Consider the following 15,996-nt stretch of genomic DNA (forward strand, 5'->3'; position numbering starts at 1 on the left):
GCGCTGTCTCTGGTCCTAAAAGGGGGCTGGACCTCAGGGACCCCCTGGCTTTCTCTCTCCTTCTCCCATCCTAGAGCCTCTTAGGGAAGAGTGTGTGCCCTGATGAAATCAAAGAGAAGCTGCCGCCAGAATAGGGACAGGGGATTGTCCCGGAGCCCATAAAGGAGGTTGAGAAGGAATCAGACACCTAGGAAGAGACCCCCAGCCAGGTACACCCGGATGGTCCAAACTAGGCCCAGGCTCATGATATCACCCAGGTGGGCTCAAGCCAGCCAATGGGGTCAACCAATACCAGCAAACACGCCTCCCCAGCCAGAGATCTGAAATAGCCTGGCTGTAGGAAGCCTGCTCTCTTTCCCCCTGTTCCTGGTCAGTGGCAGGTCTGAGGGTGAGGTGTCCCTCCCCTGTGTGAGCCTATTGGGACCACAGCCTCTCTCACCCCTTCGCTCTCTCTCATGCCCCACTCTCTCGCCCCTCTTGCTCTCTGGTCCCCGCTGTGCCACAGCTTCTCCCTCCCCGCGGTCCCGCACGTGTGGGTGCGCTGCTCCACGAGGTTTCTCTTGTCCAGTTGTGAACCCGCGGCTCGGCACACTGCCCTGAAATCGTGTATACCCCTTTGAGACTGTAAAACCTGGAACGCCTCCCGTCCTTCACAGCAACCCACTGGGGTTACAGAACGGGCTTCAGCGTGAATTCTTTCTCCCGTGAAGCCAAGAACCGAGGTGTGACCCGCTAGAGAAACCTTACAAATCTACAAGACCTATGATCACTGAGAACACAGGGATGTGTATGTGTGGGGGGCAGAGAACGGGAAGAGTGGACACGGATGCACCCTTTAGTCTCCTACAGTAAGAAGCCTGGCAGGCTGGGTTTCTGCGGTGGAGGCAGGCCTTCACCCTTGTGAGGTGGAGGTGAGTCCCAATCACATTCTCAGAATTAATATTGCTCCCCACTACATCCTCCCATCATGGTGCTACCTTAGAGTTACCTCTCACAAGGACACGGCCGACTGCTATGGAGCCGGAAGCTTTATCTAAGGTAACCTGCTATCGCTCTCTAGGCTCTGTGGACAGCCACTCCGCTTACCTGCCCATGGCACTGGTGGGAGGTTACTCTTCCAATGTATCAGGGACCTTTAGGGTTAAAGGACAGCCCACTTTGTTACCTATGTGGTAACCTGTACTTAGGGGGGCTTGCACACACTCCCCCAAGTGGATATAGGCCTTGGTCGGAAATATATTCTCTCTCTCTGCAAGGACCTGGCCCTGAGGTCATGACTGCGAAGGTGAGCACTCGTCAGCTTGATCTTGTCTGATGTCTCTTTAAACTTACCCCTCGATTACACAACCGCCCCTTGGACCCATTCGATTGTGGGGCTGGTACCCCACCCATACGCACACCCACGTTCCTTGCAGCACTACTCACAATAGCAACTTAAGCCCCATCAGCGGAGGAATGGATAAATAAATTGGGGCACATACCTACATACAATGGACTACTGCAGACCTATCAAGCATAGGGAGGAGCCTGTGAACCATCTTATAACATGAACAAACGCATCTGGAAGACATCGTGCTGAGTGACATAAGCCAGTCACAAAAAGACAATTGCTCAATAGGTGTTCTCTGTTGGCACGTGCATATATGGTATACACATTGGCGTGTTCTACATACAGATCCATGTATATTAAAAAAAACACAGAAGACAGGGTTATGGAGGCTTCCGACCGACTCACAGGATTGGCTTATGGAGGTAAAAGACTGGGGCCCATCGTCTTGGAGACAACTGAGGCCGTGAGCATAAGCTAGCTCTCAAAGATAATGTTCGACATCCTGGTTTAAGGAGTCGCGCCTTAAGTTCTAGCGAACAGCCCTCTAAGGTACAAACACTGCTCTTGACTCGTTCATAGCAAAAGAGAATGAGGGGCATCAAAAGCTCAGAGCAGCAAACTGGTCCGTACAACTCATAGTCCATGAACCAGAAGACCAACAGGGTGCCCGGCTACCACCATCAACCATTCTGACCAGCAGCACAACTGAAGCCCCCGGACGAAATACGAGAAAAATACAGAACAAAACTCAAATTCCTAAAAGACAAAACAAAAGCCAGCCAGGAGTACTGGACCAATTGACACTAGAGGCACACCCACAGGACTGGTCTAAGATAACCTTGAAACAGGCAGTAACAGCAAAGCCCTCCAACACAGCAGAAGAATGCCCAGGGGCAGCAGCAGGTGGCCTTCTGTTTTGTTGACAGTATAATCTGTCCCATCCCAGAGAGGTACAAGAGGTCATCAGGACCTTGAAAAGCTGACCCCCAGGGCTGGGCAGCTCTGAGCACCATACTTCTAGGGGGCCCTAATCTCTTTCTCTCTCTGCCTGATGATGTGGTCACCCTTCCCCCGTCCTCCTCTCTTGGTCGTTTGTCTGTCTTCCTCTTACATACGTGGTGACACCGGCAGAAGCCAGAACCTGTGTCAGGTGGAGAGAAAACTGGACCACGCTCTGTCGATGGTGGAAAACCAGCCAGCCCCGGAAAAGCAAGGCAGTCCGTGGTGTTCCGGCTCCCTCTGCCCTGTCCTCTTCACAGATCTGATCTCCCTAGGGCCTTCTCTCTCTCAATGGCTCCCTGCCCCATCCCTCTGTCCATCCATCAGTCTGTGTGTCTCCCAGGACAGGTCTCCTTCCTGTTCCCCTGCTCTCTCCCCCAGTACCTGCTCTCTCCTCTCTAACCACTCCCTTTCTCCATCTCTGCTCGCTCCCCAGGTCTCTCTCTCTCTCTCTAGGTTCTGGCCCCTTAGGAGGGTCTCTCTCGTCCAGCCCATGGATCTGTTTTACTTTGCTCTCTCTGAGCTTCCCTCTTGGTCTCTGTGTCTCCGGTTCTGTGTGTGTGTGTGTGTGTATGTGTGTGTGTGTATGTGTGTGTCTTTCTCCCCCATCCTGACTGAGCACCCCTGCTCCTTTTCACCTTCTCTGCATCTCATACTTTGTATGGGTGCCTTGTCTCTCCATGAATGGCTCCTCGCCCTCTCCCTCTCCCTCTCCCTGCTCTCCAAAGACAGCCTTCAGCTCTCCCACTCGGGCAACAATGAGCTTGTCCCCTGAGTGCAGTGGGAACACACACACACACACACACACAGGCACTCACACACGCACACAGGAGTGGGGGAACAGCTCCTCTCTCAGAGAGTCTCTGCTTCTCTGCTCTGCTTCCCCCGGTTGGGGCACGTGAGGCGCACCAGGAGCCCGGGAGGTCTCAAAGGATGAATGTCCTGGTTATTAATTTTTCCCCGCTTCTCTCGGGGACTCTTCCCTGCATGCTGATTCTCATCCCCCCAGCAATGACCAGTGAGGACATCCTTTTGGCATCACCCCCCTGCCCCCTGAGCACCCCCATCCTCAGCCGCAGTCACCCAGAGTCAGGATCACTGTGGCTCTGACCACAGACACAGCCCTGACCACCACCAAGGTCTAGCTTTCTCTGCCAACCCCCTCCAGGGCTCATCAGGGACAACGTTGCTCCCTTCCCTGGATCCCTTGTCTCAGCAGGACCTACAGGATCCTGAGGTACAAAGCCTCTCTGTCCTGAACTGACAGGAAGCCCAGGGCTTGGTCCCCTTGTCCAGGTGGCCTGCCTGGAACCATCTATCATGCTTGCAGCAGGCCTACAAGATAAATCTTTCTAGAGAACAAGGTAGATCTTTCCAGATACCTACATGTAGATCTTTCCAGAGACCAAGGTAGATCTTTCTAGAAACCTACATGGCCTTGGGGTCTCTGGGATCCAGGACTGCTATTTTCACCACCTCTTCCTCACATCGTCCTCACTCAACCTCCTGTCCGGAGGAAGCCTTTGGGGCTAGCGCCCTCGCCTTGTCCTCTCTGTTTCCCCTCCCCCCACGGGGCAGTGATTGGTTGCCAGAGGGCTCCTTTGCCGAAACACGCCATCTTCCCACCCCTGTATCCTTCCAGCCCATCCCTGCTGTTGGCATAGTGCTTATGAGTTGGGCTACTAACTGCAAGGTCAGCAGTTCTAACCCATCAGCCGTTCCTTAGGAGAAAGAGAAAGCTTTCTACTCCCATAAAGAGTTTTAGTCTCGGGGACACACAGGGGCAGCTCTACCCTGTCTTATTGAATCATTAGCAGTCAATTGACTCAATGGCAGCTAGTTTGGTGTTCTGGTCTGGTGGATGCAGGAGAGCAGGTAACAGCCCATCGGGGCCCTGGCTCTCTGGACCATCTGCTCCTCACATTCCCCTTGGGGTTTGAACCCACCCAGGAGGCTGGAGGATTACAGCAAAGCCTGGATCCGGAAGGAGACAACCTGGGAGATGACCCTCTGTGTCCTGGCGCTCTTGTCCCTAAATGGGATTACTTGTCCCTGCCCTGTTTCCCTCTCCTGGTTGCTATGGGAAACCAGTAGCTCAGAGCAACAAGCTGAGTCTCTGCAGGGAAGTCCAGCTCCTAAGGCCCTGGCCTCCTACTGGGTACCTCAGGATGGCAGGGAAGGAGTGGGGGGGCGGGTGGAAGAGGGGGAAGATAGTGAGCGGAGGAGGCATCAGTCCGTGCTCTCAGCTCCCTGTCATCCAGTCAATCTCGACTCACAGAGACCCTATAGGGTAGGGTAGAACTGCCCCTGGGGGTTTCCAAAACTGAAACTCTTTATGGGAGCAGAAAGCGTCATTTCTCTCCCTGAAAGTGGCTGGTGATTGTGAACTGCTGACCTTGCAGTTAGCAGCCCAACATGCCACCACTACACCACCAAGGCTGGGCACCAAGTGAGCCAGGGAACAGGGGGCACAGAAAACAAGGCAAAAGGCAGCAAGACAGAGGCTTTCTGTGGGAGGCCGCCAGAATCTCTGCCCCTGGCCAAGCGGGGGCCCTGCTGGGCTCCCAGGCAAACCACCAGGGGTCTGATTAGCCCTGAGAACAAACCCTGCTCCCACCCACCCCCACCCCCAGGACCCCGGCACCAAGGGATTCTTCTTACAACTCTCAGGGCCTGGCTTTCTTGTGCACATCCGTAGGGTGTTTCTGTTAAGATGCTGGACTGGGGGGGAGTGGGCGGGGGAGGAGGGGAAGAGTGTAGAGGGAGTCCAAAGCAAACAAGTATTCCCTCCTAAAGTGAGGGGCTGGGACTGGGCTCTGGAACCAATGGGGCTTTCACAAGGCCATTTTGGGGGACCTCGTGGAACCAGCGGAGCTGAGAAGAACGGTAGAGGTAAAACCCAACACCCTTGTTTTGTAATTGCCTGGCTGGCCCAGTGTCACACAGCCCATGGGAGAAGCTGGGGCCCGGATACAGATCTCCTGCCTACTAGTTCCAGCAGGCCCCCACGAAGACCAGGGTCTAGCAGGTAAGTTCATGGGGGTGGCTATTCCACAGACTCATGCACAACAGAACAAAACACTGCCTGGTCTTGGGTCTTCCCCTTGCTTGGCTGGCTGCAGATGAGACCACTGTGAGCCATGAGATTTCCACTGGCTTGACCACTGGGAGGAGGTAGCCAGGCCTTTCTTCCTAATCTATCTCAGTCTGAAAGCTCCTTTGAAACCTGTCTGTCATGAGAGCAACAGATGGATGGTGGCTGTGCATGGAAGGCATACTCGGCGTCCAGCTCAGAAGGCAAGAATTCTACCAAGCAGAATTCTGCCCAAGTCAGGTGCCAAACTCACTGCCCTCAGGTCGGTTCCAGTGCACAGCGACCATACAGGACAGAGAACTGTGCCACTAGGTTCCCAAGGCTTAGAATAGTGTGAGGAGCAGACAACCTCATCTTTCTCATTCGGCGGGACTGGCGGGTTCAAACCTCGTGGTTAGGCAGCTCAGGGCACTACGTCAAGTCTACAGAAAGGGTCTTTAATTTGTGCCTAGATGTTTGTGGCCTTCAGGACTCCTCTAATTTCAGTCGTTGTGGCATCTGACTAGAAGACTAAGCTTAAGGAGGTAGGTGATATTTTCTAAATGAAAAAAAAAAAAGAGTTTTGCTATAGAAACACATCATTGACTGACCCGTGCTGGAAATACCCAAGCAGACTCCAGTAAACTCACCTGAGCTACTCTAGCCCGTAGGCTCTGTGGTTAGATGATCTCATGTCAACGTGAACATGTATGAAAGTGAAGTGTAGGAACGGAATCTAACCTTGTCGATCGGGGGCCCTCTTAGAACCAAGGACATGGGGAAGCTCCTCCTCGCTCGGCTACATTGCCTTCCTGCCTGCTGAGACTCTGCCACTGACACTGATAGCCGCTGGCACCCTCCCTTGTTTCCACCAACTGGGTCCACACAACTCTGCACCCCTGGCCTGTGATCTTCCTGTCTCCCAGCTGATCATCCTGCATCACAGGCAGGTGAGTCTGAGGAGGGACTTACGGACTAGTATCGGACTTAGGAATGTGAGTCGGCCTGGGCTGGGATGCCTTCTTGATATATCAATCCTTGATATAAAGCTCTTTCTTATACATTTATGTGTGTCACTGAATTTGTTTCTCTAGACAACCTGACCTAACATAGGTTCCCAAATGTATTTGGCCTACTGCTCCCTTTTCAGAAAAAAAAAAAATTACTCAGCAACCCCCTTGCCATTAAAAATATTTCTACTCAGGCACCAAAGAACAAAAATATCACATCATTGTGAATGAGGGGGAGTGCGGAGTAGAGACCAAAAGCCCATCTGTAGGCAACTGGACATCCCCTTACAGAAGGGTCCTGGGGAGGAAACGAGCCAGCCAGGGTGCAGAGTACCAACAATGAAACATACAACTTTCCTCTAGTTCCTAAATGCTTCCTCCCTCCCCACCTCCCCACTATCATGATCCCAATTCTACCTTACAAATCTGGCTAGACCAGAGGATGTACACTGGTACAGAGAGGAACTGGAAACACAGGGAATCCAGAACAGATGATCTTTTCAGGACCAGTGGTGATGATGGTGTTACCGGGAGGGTGGAGGGAAGGTGGGGTAGAAAGGGGGAACCGATCACAATGATCTACCTATAATCCCTCCCTGGGGGCCAGACAACAGAAAAGTGGGTAAAGAGAGACATCGGACAGTGTAAGATATGACAAAATAATAATAATTTATAAATTATCAAGGGTTCATGAGGGAGGGGGCAGCGGGGAAGGAGGGGAAAATGAGGAGCTGATACCAAGGGCTCAAGTAGAAAGAAATTGTTTTGAGAATGATGAGGGCAATAAACGTACAAATGTGCTTGATACAATGGATGGATGTACGGATTGTGTTAAGAGTTGTACGAGTCCCCAATAAAATGATTTTAAAAATAAAGCTGGAAAACTGACCAAAAATAATTTTTAAAATGTTGGCGCTATAAACTATAATCTAGGATAAAGTGTAGTTAACCACCCTGGGACTTCCGAAAAGGTGCCTTGGTGGCTTAGTGGCTTACACATTGGGCTGCAGTTTGAAACCACCAGCCCCAAGTCCATGGGAGAAAGATGAGACTCTGCCCCCATCAGGATTGGCAGCCTTGGCACCAGCCTGTGTGATCACGAGGTGTCAAAGGGAGCAGGTATCCAGCATCAGAAGACCCAAAACAATCATATTGATACAAACAATAGGGGGGGTGAGTTGTAGTGGAGACCCAAAGTCCATCTGTAGACAAATGGACATCCCCTCACAAGAGGGGTCAAAAGGAAGGGACGAACCCGCCTGGGTGCAGCATAGCATCAATGAAACACACAACGCCCCTCTAGTCTTTTAATGCTTCCTCCCCCCACTATCATGACCCCAATCCTACCTTACAAATCTGGCCAGATCAGAGCATGTACACTGGTACCCATAAGAGCTCTCTCAACACAGGGAATTATAGAACAGATAAATCCCTCAGGAACAGTAATGGGAGTAAGGATACCTTGAAGGTAGGGGGAAGGTGGGGCTAGAACGGGGAGAAAGGGGAAACCGATCGCAAGGATGGATATATATATATATATATATATATATATATATATATATATATATATATATATATATATAACCTTCCCCAAGGGGGACGAACAACAGAAACATGGGGGAAGAGAGACAGCAGACGGTGTAAAATATGAAAACAAAAATCATTTATAATTTATCAAGGGTTAATGAGGGTAGGAAGTGGGAGAGAAAGGGGGAAAAGAGGAGCTTATATCAAGGGCTCAAGTAGAAAGAAAATGTTTTGGAAATGATGATGGCAACATATGTACAAATGTGTTTGACTCAATGGATGGATGGATGGATGGATGGATGGATGGATGGATTGTGATAAGAGCTGTAAGAGCCCCTGATAAAATGATTTTAAAAAGAGAGAGCGATTTACAGCCCTGGAAACCCGGGGCTGTTCTCCTTTGTCCAGTAGGGTCACTATGGGTCGGCGTTAGCTTGATGGAAGTAGGCCTCCTTGTCCCTTTTAGGAATGGAGATTCAAAAGTTATCCCTGGGGTAGATGGCCAGGCCTTTCTCCCAAAGTGCCATTGGGTGATCTTAAGCATCCAGTCTCTCGATTGGTCGCCGAATGTGCTAACTGCCGAGTCCTGGCAGTGAAAGCATGGGGCCCTGTGGCTCAGTGGTTACACAGTGGGCCTCAAGGTGCCTGGTTTCAAACTGCCAACCATGCCAATTAAGACCCAACGTGTAACAAACACTAGGGCCCCATGCTTTCTCCAGAATTTAGCACCGCATTACCAGGACCCCTATGGGATATGGGTGCCCTAGCAGGTCACACTTCTCCTTGGGCTCACCCAGGGGTGCTGGCCAGATCCCCTGCCACCCAGTGATCTTTACCCATCATCCACTGCTATCAGAGAAGCTCTTCCACTCAGCGCCCAGGCAAGTCTCCATTCTGTATGCCCAGAACTGCGCGTGACCTTCTGTGCTCTGAGCCTCCGGTCTCCCGTGGGTGAGGGCTACCAGGATCATCCCAGAGCCTGGCGGAAGTCACATCAGAAAGACATGGGCTGTCTTCTGGTCATGTCTGCCATCCCTTTCCCTGCTGGTGGGCAAGGTCCCCAGGCATGCCACACCGCAGCCTCTCCGCATCCCCTTGCTTACCAAACTTCCCCGCTGGAAGGACTTGGCACCTGCTGTTCCCTCTGCCTGGAGCACGCTTCCCCCAGACGTGCAGGTCGCTCATTCTTTGTTACCCAGTTCTCCGCAAAAAGGTCACCTCCAGGGGAGGGGTAGTTCCCCCCCCCCCGCCCCCGGTCATTTCTCACATTCCCGTCTGTTGCATTTTGTGGGCTGCGTGGTTGGTGGACTGCACTGTTTTTAACAGCACGACCAAGGCACTGCTGGCATTCAAAGTTCCTGGATGATTTGGACGGCTAGCACGTTCATCGGCTTATCGAGAGACTGGAGGCTCACAGCCACTCAAAGGCACTTGGGAAGAAAGGCCTGGTAGTCTACTCCAGGGAAAACCAGCCACTGAAATCCTATGAAGCACAGTCACTCCAACACACATGGAGGCACCGTCAGCCATGATCAGCTTGACACAAGGGTACCGGGGAGTAGACACTCGCGCCCTGCTGGCACGGTGGGTTCTGCACTGGCTGCAAGGTCAGTAGAACTGGCTTCAGGACAGCGGGAGCTGGCACTGTGAGGGGCTACAAGATGCTCCCACTCAGAACCAGGGCCAGGACTCAGGCTGGTCCAGAGAGCAGCCTACAGAGAGGCCCCCATCCCAGACATGCCCTGGGTCGAGACAGACTGGCCTGTGCATAGACAGAGCTGGCTAGATTTGACCTAAACCAGGTTTCTAGGAGTAAGTAGTGAAGTGCATCATCTCTTACAGCCTTACTTCAAGGAAACACACAGAGCTCTTGGTTCAGGTGGGCTGGGAGCTGGCCAATCAGAACTAGAGAGGGTCTCCAGCAGCCTGGTAGAGGAGGGGTCCTGGAAATGAGTGTGTTCTGGAGAAGAGAAGTAGGGAAAGAGAGAGCAGAGATGCAGAAGAGAGAGCAAAGATGGAGGGTTGGAGGAGAAGAGCAGGGAGACAGCAGAGGTGGAGGGGAGCAGAGATGGAGGAGAGGAGAGAAGATATGGGGGAGCAGAGATGAAGGGGGAGAGCAGAGATTTGGGAGCAAAGATGGAGGGGGAGAGCAGAGATTGGGGAGCAGAGATGGGGAAACAGGGGAGCAGAGATGAATGGGGAGAACAGAGATGGAGGAGAGCAGATACTGGGGAGCAGAGATGGAGGGGGAGGAGAGACGATATGGAGAAGCAGATATGGAGGAGAGCAAAGATGGGAGAGCAGAGATGGGAGAACAGAGATTGGGGAGCAGAGATGGAGGGGAGGAGTACAGATATGGGGAGAGAAGAGAGGGGAGCAGAGATGGGGAAACACAGACTGGGGAGCAGAGATGGAGGGGGGAGAACAGAGATGGGGGAACAAAGGTGGAGGAGAGTAGATACTGGGGAGCAGAGATGGAGGGGGAGAGCAGAGATTGGGGAGCAGAGATGGAGGGCAGTAGATACCTGGGAGCAGAGATGGGGGAACAGAGATGGGGAGCAGGATGGAGGGGAGGAGAACAGATATGGTGGGGGGCAGACGTGAGAGAGCAGAGATGGGGGAGGAGAATAGAGGTACAGAAGGCTCTGCATGGAGTGCAGAGAGGTGAAAGGCAGGAAAAGGGGGAGCCCGAGACCTTGGGGTGGAGGAGGGAAAGCAAGAAGGAGGCGATGAGAAGGGGGAGGAGAGAAAAGAAGATGGGACCACTAGTCACGGAGAAGAGTGACGGGGTCTCCTGAAGGGGGAGCGGGGAGTGTCAGAGTGCTGGGAGGCGGGGCAAGCAGAACTAGAGGGGCCCAGCTGACCTGCCTGCCCCCTACAGGCCTCCCACAACACGTCACCCAGTGAAATGCAAACATACTTTAAATAAAAAATCTCCGGAGCATCAAAATATTGAAGGTCTTCCTGTCACACTGTGGGCTCGTTGCTATGGAGAAGCACAGCATCCAATGCCAATGGGAGGAGAGAGCTGGGCCTGATGGGGCTGGTTCAGGGCTGGCATGGGTGGTGGTGGTGGCTGCCCTCTGCCCAGAGCCAAGAAAGGCAAGGAGGCTTCATCGGGCAGCTTCCCACCTGCCAGCCAGACATCCCTGGAAACCGTCCCCACGGACAGTGACACTTTGGAAGGTACAGAGCTGACTGGGGAAGTGAGGCCCAGAGAAGGGGAAAGTTCTGCCTCAGGTCACACAGCACGTTGCGTTGCTGCTAGCGAAAGTCATCTCCCCGGCATTGTGCCTGGCTGAGATTGCCCCCCCCCCCGCCCCCACCCCCCTGCAACACGCAGCCTGGTTCTCTTTCCAGACCCAGTTGGGCAGGCGTTTCAAAGCTGGCCCCATCTCAGGAGCGAACCTACACCCTCACAATGTGCATCATGGATTCCCAGAGTGGGGCCAAGTAGACTGGGCAGTGGGGTTTGGGGTGCAGATAGGGACGGCCATTATTAGTGCCTCTCACCCACTCCCACACAGCCCAGCTGAGCCCAGGGCTGGACACCTAGCCGGTGAGGCCCCACATGATCGCATCCTGAGCCTGTGCTCGGGCTGAACTCCCCACCAATCTCTGGAGACAAACGATTGGTTCACCAACCCGCCAAGCAGCCTCATCTCACACCTCCTGTCTCTTACAAGACCGTCACTGCCCTTGAGTCTGCTCTGACTCCATGTGACCCCCGCAGGACAGGGAAGCCCTTGTGAGCTTCTGCGGCTGTACCTTTCCACGGGAGTAGAAAGCCCCGCCTGCCTCCCGAGGGGCAGCGGGTGGTTTCAAACAGGTGGGCCTTGAGGTGAAAGGCCCACCTCCTAACCCACAATGCCACCAGCTCTGTTGCCTCTTAGCTTCCTCCTTTCTGACCCCTGGGCCTCCCTGCCATGCCCGCACCGTCCCCCGGTCCTTCTGCCTCCAGCGTGGTGATGTCAGAGGCTTCCGTCGTTCATGGCAGCTCCATGCTGCGTTAAGCACTGCCCTGTCCTGCATCATCCCAACGGCCACTGCAGTGGCCACTGCCAATGTGGAGTGTTTTCCAATACAGGGTGGGAGTGGGGGTGGGGTTCACCTTCCAGATCCTTAGGGTTCCCCCTGGCTCACTTTTCGAAGGAGATCACCAAACCTTTCTTCCTAGTCTGTCTTAATCTAGAAACCTCACTGAGACTTGACCATCACTGATGCCCCACTGATATTAAAAATATCATAGTCTCTAGCATCGTAGCAACACACACACACACCACAGTCGGGGAAACTGACAGACAGGTGGTGGTTCCCCTGTCTAGAAGGTTCTCTCTTCTGCACTTCACCTAGCCAACACCTCTACCTCAGTTCTCCGGAGGTGTGAACAGACTCCATCCCCCAACTGAATCCATTCAATTCTCACTGCCATCTAGCCGATTCCATCTCACAGCGACCTGGCAGGATGGAGTAGAGCTACCCCTGTGGGTTCCCAAGGCTGTCGGTTTCCGTCTTTCCAGGAGCAAAATGCCTCCTCTTTCGCCCTGCGGAGCCGCTGGTGAGTCTGAACCACTGACCTTTCGGGAAGCAGCCCAAGGCATACGCCTCTCCGCCACGGGGGCTCCCAAACTAAACGAGGTGCCCACAATCATCCTCTCGGAACATCAGCAACGCTCTGCTCTGGCACATACAAGGCCGCTCGGTGATGGCACTGCCTCTGGGTGACAGTTGAATCCTGGCTTCTCCCACGAGGGTCCCTAACTGATTTGGGCCTGCTGCCTCCTTTTCAAAAATAAAAAAATTACTCGGTGCCCCCCTGGCAGTGAAAGCCTTTTGTAAAACAGCCTGTGACCCCTGATAAAGTGTAGGTATCTGCTTTTGTGGCCTCCCCCGCCAGGATTGCTCCAGTGCCCCCGAGGGACAGAGTCAGTCAGCTGGATGAGGGCCGTGAGCCCGCCTGCCTGGGTCACAGGAGTATCTCCAGCAGCTGGCCCAGGCCCGGCCCCCATGGCGGTTCAGAAAATACTCTGAGAGTGAAGGCATGCACACGTGCTGAGTCCTTACCCTGGCGGGCACGTGTGCAGTGTGAGGCTGCAAAGACGGCCCCTTAGGAAGGGAGCAATATGAGCCCTTTGGGGTTTCTGGGGAAGTCGTGTCAAAACGGGCTTCACTCACCTCGAGCATCAAAGAATTCATCATCCGAGCTGTCCACGGAGTCACTGAGCACATTGCGCAGGTGCCAGGGGGCACCGCCACCCGGAGAAGGAACACCTGCCAGAGGAAACACACCTGTCAGCCAAGCCTGAGACCAGGTCCCACCCTTAGGAGGGTGAGCCCAGGCCACCTTGGACTAAGGGTCAGTCCGTGTCCTGCCCGTGTGGGGGCTCACCTTCTAGTTCTATATCGAACCATCTTCTTTCAGGGTCCTTAGTTTTTCACTGGATCGTTTTAGGAAAGAGATCACCAGGCCTTTCTTCCTAGTCTGTCACCCTCGCTCCCCCCCCCCATCCAGCTCCACGGTTTTGGGGGTAGGAGCTGGCGTGCCCATCGTGTGTGTACTAAAGCCGGGGCTGGAGGTAGAAGTGAAGGGAGTTTGCCAAGGTGACACTGAGCTTCCGCCACCACAGGTGAGTCCTGCTGTTTCAGGACTGAGAGAACCAGGTTACAGGTTCTCTCAGGTGCCGGGAACAGCAGGTTCTTCCTCCCTCACACGTGTGGGCAGCGATTCTTTCCATCACACTTCCACGTCCGGAAACTTGGGGTGCATCTTACATGATGACAAAGCTGGGTTTAGGCGGCATGGCCTAATCTTCTTCGGGGGGGGGTGGGTAGTTGTCTCTAAAATAATGTAGCTATTACAACCGATTACATCCTAGTTTATAAAACTCCCAGGTCATTCCAACTCATGGCAACGCCATAGGATGGGCTAGAACCACCCCTGTGGGTTTCCAAGGCTATAACTCTTTATGGAAATAGAAAGCCTCATCTTTCTTCCAGGGAGCAGCTGGTAGTTTCGAACTGCTGACCTTGTGGATCTCAGCCCAACACATAACCACTGCGCCTCCAGGTCTCCCTCGATTCAAAGACAGTTTTCTTTTCTTTTTTTAGATTAAAATGTTTTATTCCCCCAATAAAATGATTTTTAAAAAAGAAAACAAAAATCATCACAACTAGACAATATTATAATAAACAGAGAAAAGTTTGAAAAAAAGTGTTTTATCATTTGGTCTCCCTTCTGACATTTTAAAAATCATTTTATTGACCGCTCATGCAGCACTTACCATAATCCATAGTATCCATTGTGTCAAGCACATTTGTACATTTGTTGCCATCATCATTTTCAAGACATTTTCTTTCTACTTGAGCCCTTGGTATCAGCTCCTAACTTTATTTTCCTCCCTCCCGCATGAACCCTTGATAACTTATAATTATTTTTCCATGTCTGACACTGACCGATATCTAAGACAGTTTCTATAAAATTCAGGAACTCCCCCAGGGAGCAGAGCATGACATTCCTGGGGTCCCCTGTCCCCAGCCCAAAAGGCTCACTTTCTGAGACACAAGTCACCAGGCCAAAAGTGTTGACTTGGCTACAAGACGTGCATGGCCTGTCCCCCGAGAGGCCTGGGCTGGACACCAGGAAACCTGGGCTATTGTGCCAGCAAGGCCCTGCCTCGCTTTCCCCATCTGTTCAATGAGACTTCCCCTAGGGCCCACCAAGGCTCAGTGGTGCTGTCACAGCTGGTCGGGAACAGAAAAGCAGTTGCCACTGAATTAGCTGCACCCCGCAGTGACCCCCATGCGTCAGAGTAGAACTGGGGCGGGGGGATTTTTCAGTAGCAGGTTGCCAGGCGTTTCTTCAGAGGTGCCAAACTTTCCTCAGTTTGGAGGCAAGCACCTGACTGCTGGGGACCCCCTGGGATTCTCGTCTAGCCCACAGTTACGGTGGTTACCTGCTGCCAAGCCAGCCCCCACTCATGAGGACCCTGTGCCCAACGGGAATGGAATCGAGCAATGGTGATCCACAGGGGATTCTGGGATTTTCCAGACGTGGACCCCCACCAGGTCTTTGTCTGCACATGTCATTGCATCACACAAGCCTCCAGGGACAGGCGGCTTTTGCCTGTGCGTGTGGTGTGTCCTAAACCAAACACTGCCCTTGAGCTGACTCCTAGCCACCCACAAGTTGGAAGCCCTGGGGGGCTTCTGAGAAAGCTCCATCTTTCTCCTGAGGAGCAGCTGGTGGGTTTGAACTTTGGGCCTGTGGTTAGCAGCCCAATGCCTACCCACTATGCCACCAAGTGTCCTGTGTGGACAGTGAGGAGTCCACTGACTGAACTACCAGTCCCCTAGCACATTCATAATAAAATAACCAAAAGACAGAGTTCAACTTGTGACAACTCAAATAGGCTTTCAGACACTTTGCCAATCTTTACCGGATCAGGCAGCCTCACCTTTCTCCTACAGGACATCTGAGGGATTTGAACCACTAACTTTGTGGTTCACAGCCCAACATTCAGCCAACAGCGCCGCCAGGGCTCCTTCCCCAACACATTAAAATCATATAAATCTTAACAATCCCTCCCCATCACCGAGTACATTGCAACAGATTGACCCCTTTGGGGGTCTGAGGCTGTGAATCTTTATGGTGGTGAAAAGCCTCATCTTTCTCTCACAGGGCAGCAGCCTAGCTCATGGCCCACTACACCACCAGGGCTCCTGTTCTGGTGATACCAGAAGGGTAGGGGGAAGGTGGGGAGAGGAGGAGATAAAGGGGGCTACCGATTGCAATGATCGACACATAGCCAGACACACCCCCTCCAGGGGGAAGAGCAACAGAAACTATGGGGGGAGGGAGATAATGGTCAGTGTGAGATATGAAAACAATAATTTATCATTTATCAAGGGGTCACCAGAAGTGGGGAGGGGAAAAAAAGGAGCTGATACCAAGGGCTTAATAGAAAGTAAATGTCTAGAAAAGAATGATGGCAGTAGCTATACAAATATGTTTGATACAATTGATGTATGGATTGTTATAAGAGTTGTAAGAGCCCCCA

General features: G+C 52.7%; 1 protein-coding gene across 1 annotated transcript in view; it reads right to left on the reverse strand.

Moving 5' to 3' along the window:
• PITPNM3 (PITPNM family member 3) overlaps window positions 1-14,239 on the reverse strand; it is a 99,389-nt gene extending 85,150 nt beyond the window's left edge. Inside the window, exons 1-2 of the mRNA XM_075559591.1 lie at window positions 14,221-14,239; window positions 13,115-13,210 (exon numbers count right to left, since the gene is read on the reverse strand). Of these exons, the coding sequence (XP_075415706.1) occupies window positions 13,115-13,210; window positions 14,221-14,239 (115 nt within the window). The remainder of the gene's footprint in view (window positions 1-13,114; window positions 13,211-14,220) is intronic.
• Between the last annotated feature and the right edge of the window lie 1,757 nt (window positions 14,240-15,996).

The sequence above is a fragment of the Tenrec ecaudatus genome, chromosome 10 (assembly GCF_050624435.1).
Source record: "Tenrec ecaudatus isolate mTenEca1 chromosome 10, mTenEca1.hap1, whole genome shotgun sequence".
In the NCBI taxonomy this organism is placed as follows: domain Eukaryota; kingdom Metazoa; phylum Chordata; class Mammalia; order Afrosoricida; family Tenrecidae; genus Tenrec; species Tenrec ecaudatus.